This window comes from Podarcis raffonei, chromosome 2, assembly GCF_027172205.1.
Source record: "Podarcis raffonei isolate rPodRaf1 chromosome 2, rPodRaf1.pri, whole genome shotgun sequence".
NCBI classification, from domain to species: Eukaryota; Metazoa; Chordata; class Lepidosauria; order Squamata; family Lacertidae; genus Podarcis; species Podarcis raffonei.
The window spans coordinates 30,629,978-30,645,465 of NC_070603.1; the positions used below are offsets into that span (position 1 = coordinate 30,629,978).

The window sequence follows — 15,488 nt, forward strand, 5'->3', positions numbered from 1 at the left end:
ATCAGCACCTTGAACTTTTATGCTGGACTTAATGTTAAAGAAAGTTCTATGGGATACACTTTGTGCACAGAAGAGTCTCTCAGTAAGCATTAATTGTTCCATAAAACCTCTCCCTTGACTTCTTACCTCTTATTCTCAATCCGGTTTCAAAGTTGCTATGGAGGGTCCACTTGGTATTCCTTGTTCTTCCCTTCTCATCTTCCTAATGTTTTATTATTTCTTACGTAAAACATCAGAGTGTCTGTGGTGGTGAATTAATAGATTTTTTTTTAAAAAGACCCTCCTCTTAGGGCTAAAATGCACAGGATGCAAGATTGGAATTCCCAATATTTGTTAAAAGCTTAAAAAACAAGGGGAGCTCCCCCTTTTCCACCAGAGTCTTTTTCCCAGTTAAAATTGCATCTCTTCTCATTCCTCCCAAAAGCTGCTGTTAACCATGCTGGGGCAAGAAGAAAACAGTGTAATATAGGAGCCAATCCTTTTCTACTCCCTATCCCACACTAAAAGGGATTTTTTTTGGGGGGGGGTAGTATGATTAAACAATGTTTGCCCCACCCCTGCTTTAGTAACATCCTGAAATTCAACTAGATTCCAGCCTGACATGAGCTCTGGAGCAGTAAATGATGATCTTAGGAAGTTGCCTTAATACCAAGTCAGAGTCAGTGGTCTCTCCAGCTCAGTATTGTCTACTCTGCATGGCAGCAACTCTCCAGGGTTTCAGGCAGGAGCTTTTCCCATCAGGGATTGAACCTTGGACCTTTTGTAATCAAGCCAGATAACCCATAACCGAATGGTGGCCTTTCCCATTTTGATTTTCTAAGACTGGCATCCTTATTCTTTGGGTTGCAGTTGGCCAGAGGAGTGCTCTGGTGTTCCCTCTAGCAGATGTAAACATGACCTGGATGTGCTGATTGAGTTGGCTATGTTTTTGCCTCTAATGCCCTGTTGGATCCCAAACCGAGCTATTGTAGATACTAGCTGGAAAGTAAAATGCAGTCAAGAACGATGCTCAGTCAACCAAACATTGCTCCAGTGGATGAAGCAATTGGGTCTGGTTAGGGGAGGAGGAAGAAGTTGGGCTTAGGAGAGAGCTGCTCAAGAGGCAAGTGAGTGAGGGGAGGAGTCCCAGTGGTAGCAGGAAGCTGGAGTGCTCAGCACCCTTTCAGGATACCTGCCATTCATGAAGTTGGGGCTTGGTTGTAACTCTGGGGCACTGTGTTCTTTCATAGGCTATTTGTGCCTGTACATGGAGAAAGATGAGCTGCTTGGAACCACACTTATCTTGGCCTGGGTCCCAAATTCCCGAATTCAGAGGCAGGACGAGGAGGCCCTCCGCTACATTACACCAGAGAGCTCCCCGGTCCGCAAGGCCCCCCGCAAGCGTAACCGCCATACTCAGGGTTTTGGCGCCACTATGCAGGCTTCCCCCTCCGAGCAGAAGCGAGCTGTGACCCCAAAGGATGAAGAAGATGTTCTGACCGTGTCGCAGCTGGTTAGGGATGTGGCTCACATCAGCTGCCCTTCGGAGGAAGGGGAGAAGCTGTCCCAGGGTTGCTTGGCAACGGACAGCATCCACAGCTCGGCTCAGCCTGCCCACAGTGACTCAGGTATCTTATCGACAATCAGTTCTCTGGAGGAGCACAACCGGTTGGAGGAGTCAGTGGAAGAAGGGCTGGAGAGCCACCTGGAGACTGGAGAGGACGACGAGGGCTCTTTGGAGTTGTCTGCCGATGATGTCAGCAGAGACAGCACATTTGACTCGGACTCTGATGCCTTCTCTTCTCCATTCTGCCTCTCACCCATCAGTGAAGCCCTGGTGGAGAATGTTGGCTCCATGTTCCTGGTTAATGAAAACAGGTGAGTTTATGTTCCTTTTCTCCTTTCACGGAGTAATCAAGGAGCAAGATTATCCAGTTGTAGAACAACTATTTGTCCGGTTTTTGCCCCTGCTGAGGGGCGTTCACTCTACTACTCTCAGCAGTGTGATTTTATGTATGTCTACTCAGAAGTCCTACTGAGTTCAGTGTGACTTGCTGCTGCATAAGTGTGTATAGGATTACAGTCTATTCTTTTGCGCCTCAGAGGTGAAGGCCCTGGATTCCACTAGCTGTCCAACTGTGGTGACATGCGTTGACAGTAGTCACTACATATGAGATCCCATTTGGTCATTGAGATGGTAGACCCTGCTTGTTTTGAGATACCCGCTGCAATGGAGGTGTAGTTGCAAGCCGTGGTATAAGTTGCTTTGATGACCAGGATGTTGCTTAAATATGGATCTGAATGTATGTACCTGTCTTTTTTATTAGTATTCATGTCATGTAAGGAATAGCTTTTAGCTGGCTGACAACATCGCCTTACAGCAAGTTGCTTCTTTCAGTTTGGGGGCACCTCTGTTTGATGTTATCTACAGGCAGCGACCGTTTTAGCCGTGTCCAATTGACATGCAGTTGCCAACGCATTGGTCCATTTGGACCTGGAAGAAGACAGAATGGGGACTGAATGGCTGGCAGGGCAGAATGGGGGCAGGGCACATTTATATGGGCTTTGCTGATGCACACAGGGGCTGGGAACAGAACCCTGGCACGAAATGGTCGTCACCTGTATATCCAAGACAACTTTTACCTGTCTGAAAGATGGATGAAAGAGGAGCTCAGTTGTGTGCTTCAGTACCCTGGATATAGTCTTGGAGCTTAGGCTGGCTGTGCTACTATCCATGTAATTTAGGTTGCCAAGATTATAAATTGCCAGGCTGATTTTTCTCTCTGCTTTCCTCTAGTGCTGTTGTGCAGGAGTGGCTTGCCATGTCTTCCTGTTCCTGCGCTTCAAAATCTAGATCTTATACAACTTACCATTCTGTGACAAACTGCAAGGCTGATTTTCTAGGGTGAAGATTTACACTTTATCAATAAAATGTGACTGAAGCCACAGCTCTCCAATTTAGTGCAGTGCACACTGTTTTGCCCGCTCATTGTGTGGGGAGGGTGCCCTCGTGTGGCCTTTCAGTTATATTGCAAATTGGCACATGAGAAAATATTTAAAATTGCAGAAGGCTGGTTTTCAAAGGTGTTAACTTTGCATGGTTCCAAGATCCCGTGTGCTTTTTGATGCTTACTTGTCAACAGGCAGCATTCCTGTTCTGTGGGCTGTGGTTTATAGAATAAAGGCAGTCAAGGATTTCTCTTTGTTTCCAGAAGATGTTGCTGTTCAAGACATGCCTACTGGATAGCCGAGTTGGTTAAAGTGTGGTGCTGATAATGCCAAGATTGCAGGTTCGATCCCAATATGGGACAACTGCACATTGCTGGTTTGGACTAGATAATCCTCAGGGTCCCTTCCAACTCTACAGTTCTATGATTCTATACTGCAATCTGTGGATGTTGTTCTTAGTAAACACGTTTGGAGGATTACACAGAGTAGCTGAGGTCTTTCAAGCTGTGGGATGGTGGGAGTGGGTAGGTGGTTGGGAGAGTTGTTTATTGGCATAAAACGATTCGAACTCACTTTTCTGAAACGCTCTGTCAGGGAACTGACATCGGAGCCAGAAGTGGAGGCAAGGCTCCCAAGCGATGCCGGAGAAGGGCCCAGCAGGGAGAGAGGGGACTCATCGGCTGGGGAAGGAAATCAGCGTAACACCAGGGATAAAGGGGGGCGGATGGGGGAATCGGAGAGGGGGCTCCAGGACTCTTCGCCGGAGACCAGCGGGGAGGGCACAGGTCCTCCGCTACCCACACCCACCCTGCGCAGAAGACTTCCGCGCAGGGAAAGTAGGCGTAGACTTGGCGTCAAAGAACTTCCATGCCGTCCTTGCACATTTGGAGCAGCGGGGGGGTTATGCCAGACTGCTTTTTTTAGATTTCAGCTCGGCATTTAATACCATTCTACCACAGCGTCTGATGTCTAAACTGGAAGATCTGGGGCTTCCGTTATCACTTTGTGGGTGGATATTGGACTTTTTGTCAGACCGCTCCCAGAGGGTTCGGTTGGGCCCTTATACCTCTAAAATGCTTAAGACTAACATAGGAACACCACAGGGATGCGTACTCAGTCCGCTCCTTTATATTCTCTACACGTACGATTGTGTCGCTGCTCACCCTAGTAATAGGGTTGTCAAATTTGCAGATGACACAACCGTGATTGGGCTCATCCCTGAAAGGGAGGGTGAAACGGACTATAGAGATGAGGTGGAGCGGCTGACAGAGTGGTGCAGAGCTAACAACTTGCTCATAAATACAAGGAAGACAAAGGAGCTTGTGGTGGACTTCAGGAGACAGAAGAGCAATATCCAGCCACTTTTGATTGATGGGGTCTGTGTGGAGAGGGTAACAACGTTTAGATTTTTGGGCATTGAATTACAAGAGGATCTGTCCTGGAGTGTCAACACAAGGGGGCTTGTGAAGAAGGCGCAGCAGAGACTGTACTTTTTGAGAATTCTAAGGAAAAACCATCTTCCGCAGAAACTGCTGCTTGCCTTCTATCACTGTGCCATTGAGAGCGTGCTCACTTATGGCTTATGTGTGTGGTACGGAAGCTGTACTACCCAGGACAGGATGGGGTTGTGCAGAGTTGTTAAGGCAGCAGAGAGCATTGTTGGCTGCCCACTCTCCACCTTAGAGCAGATTTATGCCACAAGGTGCCATAGGAAGGCACTGGACATAGTAAAAGATCCATCGCATCCTGGTCACTGTCTCTTCGAGCTCCTGCCGTCGGGACGGAGATACAGGACGATGAAGACAAGAACGAGCCGTCTTAAGAACAGCTTCTTCTCCAGAGCGATCTCAGCCCTGAATGGGAAGCCTGGACTTTGAAAGTCATCTAATCTTCCTTGCTGTACTATACTGTATTGTTTTAATTAGTGTTTTTATGGAGCAGTCAAGTAATTTCGTTGTCCCTGAGAGGGGGCAATGACAATAAAGATATTATTATTATTATTATTATTATTATTATTATTATTATTCCTTAAAATAAAAAATACAGTTAAAATAAATTGTACATTAGCTTCTTTTTTTAAGCCCCAACCAGCTTGCCAGAGAAATCAGCCAAACTTGAGTTGAACTAGGTTTTGCATTTATTAGACACCATATGCAAGGCTCTCCCAGGTTTTTCATCAGGCTTCGAGGGTCTCAGCTGAAACACAATACAGTTTTCAGGCTGCACAGATGTCTGCATCTACATACTGGCAAGAAAGGACTGAAGTAAAAAGATAACATCTTTAACACTTTTTCAATTGTCCCATTCCTTTCTAACATTGCACAACGACGCATCTCTCAGGGCTGAAATGTCAAAATCACTTCTGGTTTACTTCACCTTTTATTCACTTTACTTTTTATTGTTATAAATGTGGTTAAAGGTTTTTAAAAATTAAATATAAGTGACTTGATCATTCTCTTTCAAGCTCGTATACAAATCCCTGCTTCAGTAAATGTTCTTGAGCCCATGGCAAGTCCAGTAAAATTGGACAGGATGATGATGATGATTTCAGGTCTTTATTAAAACACAGGCTTAGATACCTTTCCAGGCCTGAAGTTTGAAGTCCAACAGTGAGTTAAATATTGCTGGACTGCACTGAGAGGCTGCTCAGAGGTAATCTCCAGAAGGAATGGTGCGTGGATGAAAACAGCTGGACGTTCATGTAATTTCAAACCTAGATCCTCTTGCACTGAATTAACTTCAACATTTGGTTGTTTGATAGTCCAAGCTATTGCTTCCAAGTGGATCTGTCAATATGCACACAGGGTGTGGTTGGTGCTTTGCAAGTGGAGTTTTGTTCACGCCATGGGATTTCCCCTCCCTCTCCTCCCTCTTCATGCTCCCAAAATTTCAGGCGGCAGAGGGACTCCCAACCCTCCAAAGTAGATTTTGAGGGTGCAGGGGCAGGGCTATGGGGCAGGGAGGAAGGAGAGGAAGGGAAAGTCCTGTTGCACAATTGGGAGTCTGTTACGTGAGCAGAACAGCAGGGCTGGATGCTGAGAGACATCCTTTCCCCATAAATAGCTACAGGGATGTCATCAACACAAATCAGCAGTCCCCTGGTGCCCACCCCCATTTATTTTTTGTACAGAATATCATCTTGCTTTGCCCTGGTTTGGAAAGAGACTACGTTATTGCAGTCACATGGGGGCGGGGGAGATTTCATATATGAGCTGGATATGCCACACAGTCCATATGCGTGAGTCTCCTTCTTCCAGCCCTTTGCTGTTACTGCTATTAAGTGAGGAAGATACTTAATCCAGGCCTCCACATATTTGTGTTGGTGTGGATTGCCCAGTTTACGTATTGCTTCTTTCATGCAGCTGAACATACGAGCCAGGATGTTGTCCTTAAGCCCTGTCCGTCTTAATTCTAGGGCCTTATTAGGAGATTCCAAGAGGAAGGAAAAGGTCTTTGCCTCTGCAAGGATGTCAGGCTCCAGCTGAGAGGCCCCTGGGCTGCTCCTATCTTTCTCCTTTGTGACCTTCATGGCAGGATGCAGTTTATGTTTTCCAGTTGTATCCTGTCCTTGTTCATTTTATATTGTTCTGGGTTTGCAGGGGGCAAGGATCCTCTAAAATTCTGGGTGCCAGATTCTCCCAATTACTCTCTGAAATTACTGGATGTGGCGTTGGCTCAATGGATTTAGCAGGGCCTTCACAATAAGTCAAGCCAGCTTTCTCGGGAGATTGGCTGAGAGAGGTGCCATGAAAGAACTAAACAGATGATGGCACTGACATTACCCTGACGAAAGGCGAGCCATTGGGACATTCAGTGTCACACAAGAAGGGGGGTGTAGTCCCTCCCCCAGCTACTTGTTAGTTAGCAAAAGACAATAGCAGAGTTGGGAAGGGGAGGTTGCCAGGGTTACAGGGGGCATGATGTCACCACAGGAAAAAAATGTCCTTTTTGCATGAGGCTTGGGTTGCATTTTAGGAAAGGTTTTGGGCAGAAAGAAGGATGGAACCAGTGGCCATGCAGGCTGACACATGGAGAAGCTGTGTGGAGATGCAGATGACATTTGGGCTACCTTTGTAACAGGGCTGCACTGACGTGACGAGCGAGCCCCTCGTGAGATGTGATGCTCGGAACCCTCTCTCCGTCCAGACTCAGATGTAAATATGTGTAAATAAACTGTATTTCACAAAGATACTGAAGTCTCCGCTATTCCTCTTTTCCCCAAAGGAAACACGGACACTGATAAAGTGCCAAGACCCCTGGAATCTCAAACTCTGCAGTGGAGATTGGGGTGGCCAGAAGCTATATATCTCTCTACTTCTATATCTATACCATCTATATCTATATCTAGCTATCCATGCCACCTTCCAGGACAAAACCCTCCCAAGGAAGTAGGCATCAAAACCATGATGCACAATATCTCAGATGATGAATCAAACTGCAATCTAAAGGAAAACATTACAACATTAAAGCAGCAGTTGCTTGTTCCATCATATGTAGGTTGATCCTTGTTTTGTCAGCAAGTTATTTTTGGAGTGGCCGCATTATACCCCTTTATGCATCATATATGAAATTTCTGGCATTCTTTTTTTTTTTTAAAGATATTCATTGAGATTTTACAAACAAAGAAAATTACAATATAAGAAAAGAAAAAGAAAAAGAAAAAAAATACAAAAATACAGAAAAAAAGTACAAAATATGTGTGGGGGGAAAACCAATTAAAAACAAATCAATCTTTTCGTGTCTTATATTTCAAATACTCGTTTCCTGACCTCCTCACACCTCCCTCTTTTGTATTCCAGTTCACATAGTTAATTCAGCAAATCCTTTCCCTCTTTGTTTTTATCTTAATCATAAATCTTAACATATTGAACATCATATTTTCTTCTAATTATCAATCCTTTTTTGCATATTCTTTTAACTTTGTTACTAAAACCATCTGATTTCAACCCTGCATCATTTTAACATTCATTAATTTTACAATGTTTCTGCAAATAGTCTTTAAATTTCTTCCAATTTTCTTCCACCAACTCTTCTCCCTGGTCGCGGATTCTGCCAGTCATTTCCGCCAATTCCATATAGTCTATCACTTTCATCTGCCATTCTTCCAAGGTGGGTAAATCTTGTGTCTTCCAATATTTCGCGATGTGTATTCTTGCTGCTGTTGTAGCATACATAAAAAAAGTTCTGTCCTTCTTTGGTACCAATTGACCGACCATACCCAAGAGAAAGGCCTCTGGTTTCTTCAGGAAGGTATATTTAAATACCTTTTTCATTTCATTATATATCATTTCCCAGAAGGCCTTAATCTTTGGGCACGTCCACCAAAGGTGAAAGAATGTACCTTCATTTTCCTTACATTTCCAACACTTATTACCGGGCAAGTGATATATTTTTGCAAGCTTGACTGGTGTCATGTACCACCTGTATATCATTTTCATAATGTTCTCTCTTAGGGCGTTACATGCCGTAAATTTCATACCTGTGGTCCACAACTGCTCCCAGTCAGCAAACATTATGTTATGTCCAACATCTTATGCCCATTTAATCATAGCAGATTTAACCGTTTCATCCTGTGTATTCCATTTCAACAGCAAGTTATACATTCTTGATAATATCTTAGTTTTGGGATCTAACAGTTCTGTTTCCAATTTTGATTTTTCCACCTGGAAACCAATTTTTTTATCCATCTTATAAGCCTCCCTTATTTGATAATAATGAAGCCAGTCTCGCACTTTATCTTTTAGTTTCTCAAAACTCTGCAATTTCAATTTGTCACCTTCTTGTTCCAAAATCTCCCAATATTTTGGCCATTTGGCCTCCATATTGAGCTTTTTCTGAGCCTTCGCTTCCATCGGTGATAACCACCTTGGGGTTTTATTTTCAAGTAAATCTTTATATCTTGTCCAGACATTAAACAATGCTCTTCTTGTCGGGATCCAAGCGAAAGCCAGAGCCTCCAGCTCTGCTCTTAGTCCAGAGGAATTTGGCCACCCTCCAGGTGCCCGGCTTGATTCCTTATGACCTCCCGTCTGCGACTCCCGGCAAGATCAAAGGAGGTCTCCAATCGGCGATTCTCCTCAACGTGAAGGAGAACACACCACTCCCCCCCACTCCTCTCCCAGGGAGGGGGAGAGAGACAGACAGAAATATATTTACATGTCTTTATTCCTGTCTTTCACCAGTACAGAGAAAACATGTCTGTACACTCTGCTTCCCACTGCAGAGAGAGAATAAACTCCGCCCATGTACTTCCAGTACAGGGTCATGTGCTGCTCTGAGGTAACATCCGGCTCTCAGAGCACTTTACAGACAGTCCCAGTTTCCCACGGGACAATCCAATAACATTCATATCCTGTTTACCATTCCAGCCACCTGGTGCTTGCTTCTGCATTGCTCCTTTTTCGTAACATCCTCCCCCAAAAGAATCAATGCGTGTTGCAGCAAGCAAAGCATGATCCAGAGAAGAAAACAAACAGTTGTTATACACATAACACTCCCCTGTTGTTTCAGTTCCACCCTTGGAACTCCCCGCCACTGGTTTCCCCAGTGTACCTCTCTGGTTGTCTGGTTTCCAAGGAATGAGTGCATCTGCGTTACCTTGGCTAGCAACTCTCTGTTGTGTCTTTGTCTCTGACTTAGACACAGCTCCAACCTGTCCTCGGTTGTTTACAACAGCAACACATGCAACAGCTAAGTTAGCAAACTCTTTTGAGTACCTCTTGGGTGGTTGACCCTTTGTAACTCTCTCAGACCTACGTATGAGGTGCTGATCCTCTCTGCTCACTGGTCCAGTCTCAGGACTCTTTGGAGAACTAGTTCCAATGGTAAACAGTGGTTCATCCTTCAGTTGTGAAGGCCTATCTATTGTGTGAGACTTCCTCTCAATGACTGTGACAACTGAGCTCTCCGAGCTATCAGTGTCATCACTTTCTGTACAGCTGACATCAGTGAAATCATCATCATCTGAATCGTCCTCAGTGGGAAAAGTGTGTACTATCACTCTCTCCTGTTCAGGAGCACTCTCTAGAAATTTTGTGAGAATCACCTGACCAGATTCAGACAAAATTACTCTGTAGAGACCCTTTTCATACCCCACAAAAATGCCTCTGGCATTCTTTACTCCACCTGGAGCTTCTGTTCTCACATGAGACCCAAAAACCTTGAAATGGGCAACAGAAGGTTTTCTGTGGAACAGTTTCTCAAAAGGAGAACTTCCCAACTCTTTTGAAACCTTTCTCACTTTCGTATAACAGTACGACATCAGAGACTCGGCCCAGTACTCATGTGGCAGATGTGAACTAAGCAATTGCGCTTCCATCCCCTTTTGCAATTCTCTGTTCACCCGTACACAGACACCCCTGTTCCACGCTTCCGCTGAAACAGCAATCTTGTGTCTGATCCCCTTCTTTTGCAGGAACCTTTGGAAATCCTGTAAAAGAAAAATCTGCTTCTCATCTGTGAATAGACAATCAATGTTAGCATCATGCATACTCTTAACTTTGTCACAAAACTCCTGAAACCTCTCCAAGGCTTCCTTTGGCTTTCTCAACACATAAACCCAGACATAGTTAGAGAAATGATCCACACACACAAGATAATATCTTGCATTGCCTCTAGATGGTTCTAGAGGACCAATCACATCAGCATACACCCGCTGAAATGCTCTGTTGACTCCGGTCTTCTTCTCGCTCACACCTGCAAGAGAAACTAGGTTAGACACAGATGAATTACATTCCATGTAATCACTTTGTGCAAAAGTCAACAAATAAAGTCCATCCTTCTGTTTGGCAGAAAGATAAAGCTCTCCATCTTTGTAGATCTCGCAGCTCTCAGCATCGTAGGACAGTTTCAGTCCTCTCTTTGCAATCTGCGAAACACTCAGCAGATTGAACTTCAATTCAGGAACCAAGTAAACATTGTTTATTGTCAAGTCCAGACTCTTTAGATAGACAGTCCCCACGCCGGCCGCTTCTAGCTCCTGACCATTGGCCTGTTTCACAGCGAAGCTTTGCTTCTTAAACGATGAAAAGAGTTCTTTGTGTGGAGACATATGAACTGTCGCGCCCGTGTCAATAACAAACGAGTTCCCAACGTCTGGCGTGGTTCCTTCCGCCATCAAAGCTTTTCCAGGTTTCACCGAAGTCTTGGTGTGACCTTTGCCTGACGCCTCAGGCTTTGCTGAGCGGCCCTTCGCTCCTTTAGGCTGACGTGGCTTCTTACAGTTCCGCTGAAGATGCCCAGCCTGTCCACAGTTGTAGCATCGGACAGCGTTCAAAGCTAGAGCTTTTTCTCCAGTAGCTTCATCTGCGGGGGAATTAGAACTCCGTTCCTCCCTCCCCCTGTCCTTTACTTCCAGTGCAGCATGCCGGCTGTGTTCATCTAGAACCACGGCACTCAGGGGCACTCCCCCCTTCTTGGCATCCATGCTGAATCCAAGGGTCAGCTTTACACTCAATCTCAAGCCAGCTTTCACTTTTCAAGTCAGTAAACTCCAAAAGCCTTTGTTTACTGCTTCACTGGCAGGCAAACCTTTGGGCTGTTTTTTCAAAACCCTTGCACAGCTGCGCAGATACACTTTCGATTTCCCAGGCTCTTTTTAGGCCACTCAGTAACTGGCAGACGTTGCCTAGCAACCTGCTCAGGACGGAACTCCTTATCTAAACCACAGGAATTTCTGGTATGCAAGCTTGCTCTTTCAGAGCTGTTTTTCAAACTCAGCTATTGTGAACCAGAAATTAAGCCTTTCTGCGTTCATTCTCTCTTGCCCGAAATGCTGCATACCTTTTCTGGGCTCCGTTGCCTTGAAACACACTCCTCTCGGTGTCCAGCTGTCTGTTTCAGCTTCTGGCTGCAGGCAGACGCTTTCTTTATCTCCTTAGGTGCAGAGGATGGCAACGATTCATCGACCTCTCACCTCTCATGCAGATTCTCATAGATCAGATATCCATCGTACTGCTACCAGTTGTCGGGATTGCTCCTTTTTCGTAACACTTCTGACAATATGGTTTTTAAATGCTTTGTGAGCTTTAACCTTGTCATACCACAGATATGCATGCCACCCAAAAACATTATTGAAACCTTCTAGATCCAAAATGTCTGTGTTCTCAAGAAGCAGCCATTCTTTCAACCAGCAAAATGCTGCTGATTCATAGTAAAGTTTAAGGTCTGGCAGGGCAAATCCACCTCTATCCTTAGCATCAGTTAATATTTAAAATTTAATTCTGGGCTTCTTGCCCTGCCAGACAAATCTAGAAATCTCTTTCTGCCACTTCTTGAAACAATCCATTTTGTCCAAGATTTGCAGTGATTGAAATAAAAATAACATTCTTGGCAATACATTCATCTTTATAACAGCAATTCGACCAAACAAGGAAAGCTTCAAATTTGACCATATTTCAAGTCCTTTTTCACTTCTGACCAACATTTCTCGTAATTATCCTTAAACAAATTTAGGTTCTTAGCAGTCATATTAACCCCTAGGTATTTTACTTTCTTAACCAATGTTAATCCCGTCTCCTTCTGAAACCTGTCTTTTTTCAATCGGTGTTAAATTTTTCTCAAGAACCTTAGTCTTTAACTTGTTCAACTTAAATCCTGCCACTTGACCAAATTCCTGAATCAATTCTAGTACTCTTTTAGTACTAGATTCTGGCTCCTGTAATGTCAATACTAAGTCATCTGCAAACGCTTTAAGTTTATACTGTTTAGCTCCGACCTGAATACCTTTGATCAAATGGTCCCTTCTAATCATGTTTAGCAAGACCTCCAGGACCGAAATAAAAAGCAATGGGGAAATTGGGCAGCCTTGTCGTGTCCCTTTCTCCATCTTAAATTCTTCTGTCACCACGTTGTTAACTATCAATTTAGCCTTTTGTTCTGAGTAGATTGCACCTATACCATTTTCAAAACCTTGACCAACCCCCATCCCCTGTAGATTTTTCTTCATGAAACTCCAAGAAATATTGTCGAAGGCTTTCTCCGCGTCAACAAATATCAAAACTGCTTTAGTATTAATATTCACTTGCAACTTCTCTAAAATGTTAATTATCTTTCTCGTGTTGTCAGGCAAGTGTCTACCCGGGAGAAAGCCAGCTTGGTCTTTGTGTATCTCCTCGACTAGTACCTTTTTCAGTCTTTTAGCCAAAATATCTGCAAAAATTTTGTAATCCACGTTAAGTAGGGATGTGGGGCGGTAGTTCTTAAGTTGTGTTTTTTCGGACTCAGTTTTTGGTATAAGTGTAATATAAGCTTCCTTCCATGACTCAGGCACTTTTCCCCCCTCTAGAATTTCATTACAAACCTCCTTCAGTGGTTGAATTAACCAATCTTTCAAAGATCTATAGTATTTTGAGGTTAAACCGTCCGGCCCTGGAGATTTGCCCAGCTGCATATTTTGGATGGCACCTTCCACCTCCTGATCTGTTATTTTACAATTCAGCATTAATTTATTTTCTTGAGAGATTTTTTGTAATCCATTTGTTCTTAAAAATTGATCTATATCGGTCTCTTTCTGTGGCCCTTGTGTATATAGTTGTTTAAAATATCTCTGGAAGCACTTTCTAATCTCGACTGGATTCTGTATGTTCTTTCCTTCCACTTCCAAGTTTGTAATGGTATTCAGTTTTTGTCTTTTTTTCATCTGCCAAGCCAGCAGTTTCCCACATTTATTAGCCGATTCAAATGTCTTTTGTCTCATCTGCTTGATTTTCCATTCTATTTCCTGATTTATCATTTTCATATATTGTACTTGATACAACTTTATTTCTCTCAGAATCTCTTGCGACTTTGGTTTCACTCTTAGTTTCTTCTCTCCTTTTATTTTCTCCAAAATTTTATCTTTTTTCTCATTTTGAGTTCTCTTCTTTATTGCGTTCTGTTGAATCAGAAAACCTCTCATAACTGCTTTGGAAATTTCTGGCATTCATACACAGTGAGAGGGGGTAGCTCATCAACTCCCTTCTCAGCACTGGCCTGCTGCTCAGTTTGGTAGCTAACCATTGGCATATGTGCACGTTTAAAGGTTTATCCTGTATGCTCATTGTATGCACAGAGGTGGAGCCTGTCAGACAGCAATCTTGGATTCTTGGGATGGTTTTTGTGTGTGTGTGCAGTGCTATGAGCACACCCTTTGGTTTTCTGGTTCTCCTCCAGATGCTGCCTGGCCCTCTGGTTTGTTATTTGAACAAGGACTCCCCTTAATAGCATGTGGAGTACAGAAATGCACAACACCAAATAGCACACATTGCAGCTGCAGAGCTGGTAAACCTGGGTTCAAAATAAACTTCCACCTGTCTTTTAACAAGCGGGGCTGCAATGTGTAATCAAGTTAAAATGCTGGCCACTCAAAAATGTGACCCCTGTTAATTGAACATCTGATTGTCTTTATTAAAAAAGATAAAAGTACAGTTCGTAAAATTGGAGGTGGCTTTTTAGAAGCATTTTTCTTCTAAAAGGAAAATAGATGCCTGCCAGAACATGCACTGCATTTCTTTAAAAGAAAGAAAGCGTGCTTTGTGTTTCATGCTTAGTGTGTTGTTCATCTGCAGAGTTAGTGGACTGGCTAATCAATTTATTGACAGTAATATTATTGATTGGTCAGGCAACAGCCCTAGTAGTAAGTAATATAGCTCCTCTCCCCCCCCCCCCGTTCTTTCTCGTGGCAGTGTTGCAGGAATTGGGAGTCCTGTCGTGACAGTCTTCAGTAAAGACCAAGCCTACTGGCTACTGTTTTGCTCTGGTATTCCTGGCTGGTGTCCTTGTTTTTTGTCCAAGGGGCCCTCAGATTTCTCTGTTAACAGCAGGAATTAAGAAACAGCTTTGGGACGGGAGGGATGCATGTGCCCAGGAAAAACGTGGAATCCTCAAGAGGCAGCTTCTGCGGGGTTTGGCTTGATGCAACGCTTGCATATTTCTTGCCCTTTCTGTTTCGACTCCTTTCTAGGGAGCTGGTGATTAAATTGCTTTCTTGTCCAGTTGTGTTATTGGGCAGGGAGTGTGCAAGTGTCTGTGGGACTGCAAGCAGTAACTGAGTCTGGGATGTTTCATCATGCTGTTGTGGCAATTCACCTAGGGGGCTGGTGCTGGCTGAGATCTCTGTAGAATTAAGCAGGAGATGAAATTACTGGCAGAGCAGTTGTGAGCCATAGGTATGTAATGGATGGAGAAGCAAGCGTAGGGAGCAGGGAATACCAGGCTTTCAAAATTGGCTTCTGCTGTATGATGGTGACATGGGATTTACTTCATGCAGTCTGTGTTCCTTTGTGTTCTTTTTATAGAATCGGATTATCTCCAGCGTTGTCACCTATTCAGTCAGCATATTTATTGAAATAAAGCAATCCACCGTTCCAGAAAGGTAGCTGTGTAGGACTAATATATCGAAAACAGAGAGCCCAGAGGTACATTTGGCATGCCAAACTTGCAAACCAATCCTAATTGCCCAATCTGTCCATAGGCTGCATTTTAAGTCATTTTAGCTCCATCCTTGCTATGTGACCCAAGGTCAGTGAGGTTAAAATAACCAATTGATTAAGGTCCCAACAATTGTGTGTGCGCTCGTGTGT

At 43.9% G+C, this 15,488-nt stretch overlaps 1 protein-coding gene across 12 annotated transcripts in view; it reads left to right on the top strand.

Annotated features, from left to right (window-relative positions):
* TBC1D16 (TBC1 domain family member 16) overlaps positions 1-15,488 on the top strand; it is a 139,689-nt gene that overhangs the window by 89,643 nt on the left and 34,558 nt on the right. For 9 of the 12 annotated variants that reach the window (XR_008328767.1, XM_053375538.1, XM_053375537.1 and 6 more), the window contains 2 exons: positions 1,230-1,857; positions 2,777-2,884. Coding sequence is in view for 11 of the 12 variants with exons in the window: in XM_053375538.1 (XP_053231513.1) it covers positions 1,230-1,857; positions 2,777-2,884 (736 nt within the window). In the remaining variant the exon portion in view is untranslated. The remainder of the gene's footprint in view (positions 1-1,229; positions 1,858-2,776; positions 2,885-15,488) is intronic. The other 3 variants (XM_053375544.1, XM_053375545.1, XM_053375546.1) reach the window with 1 other exon arrangement.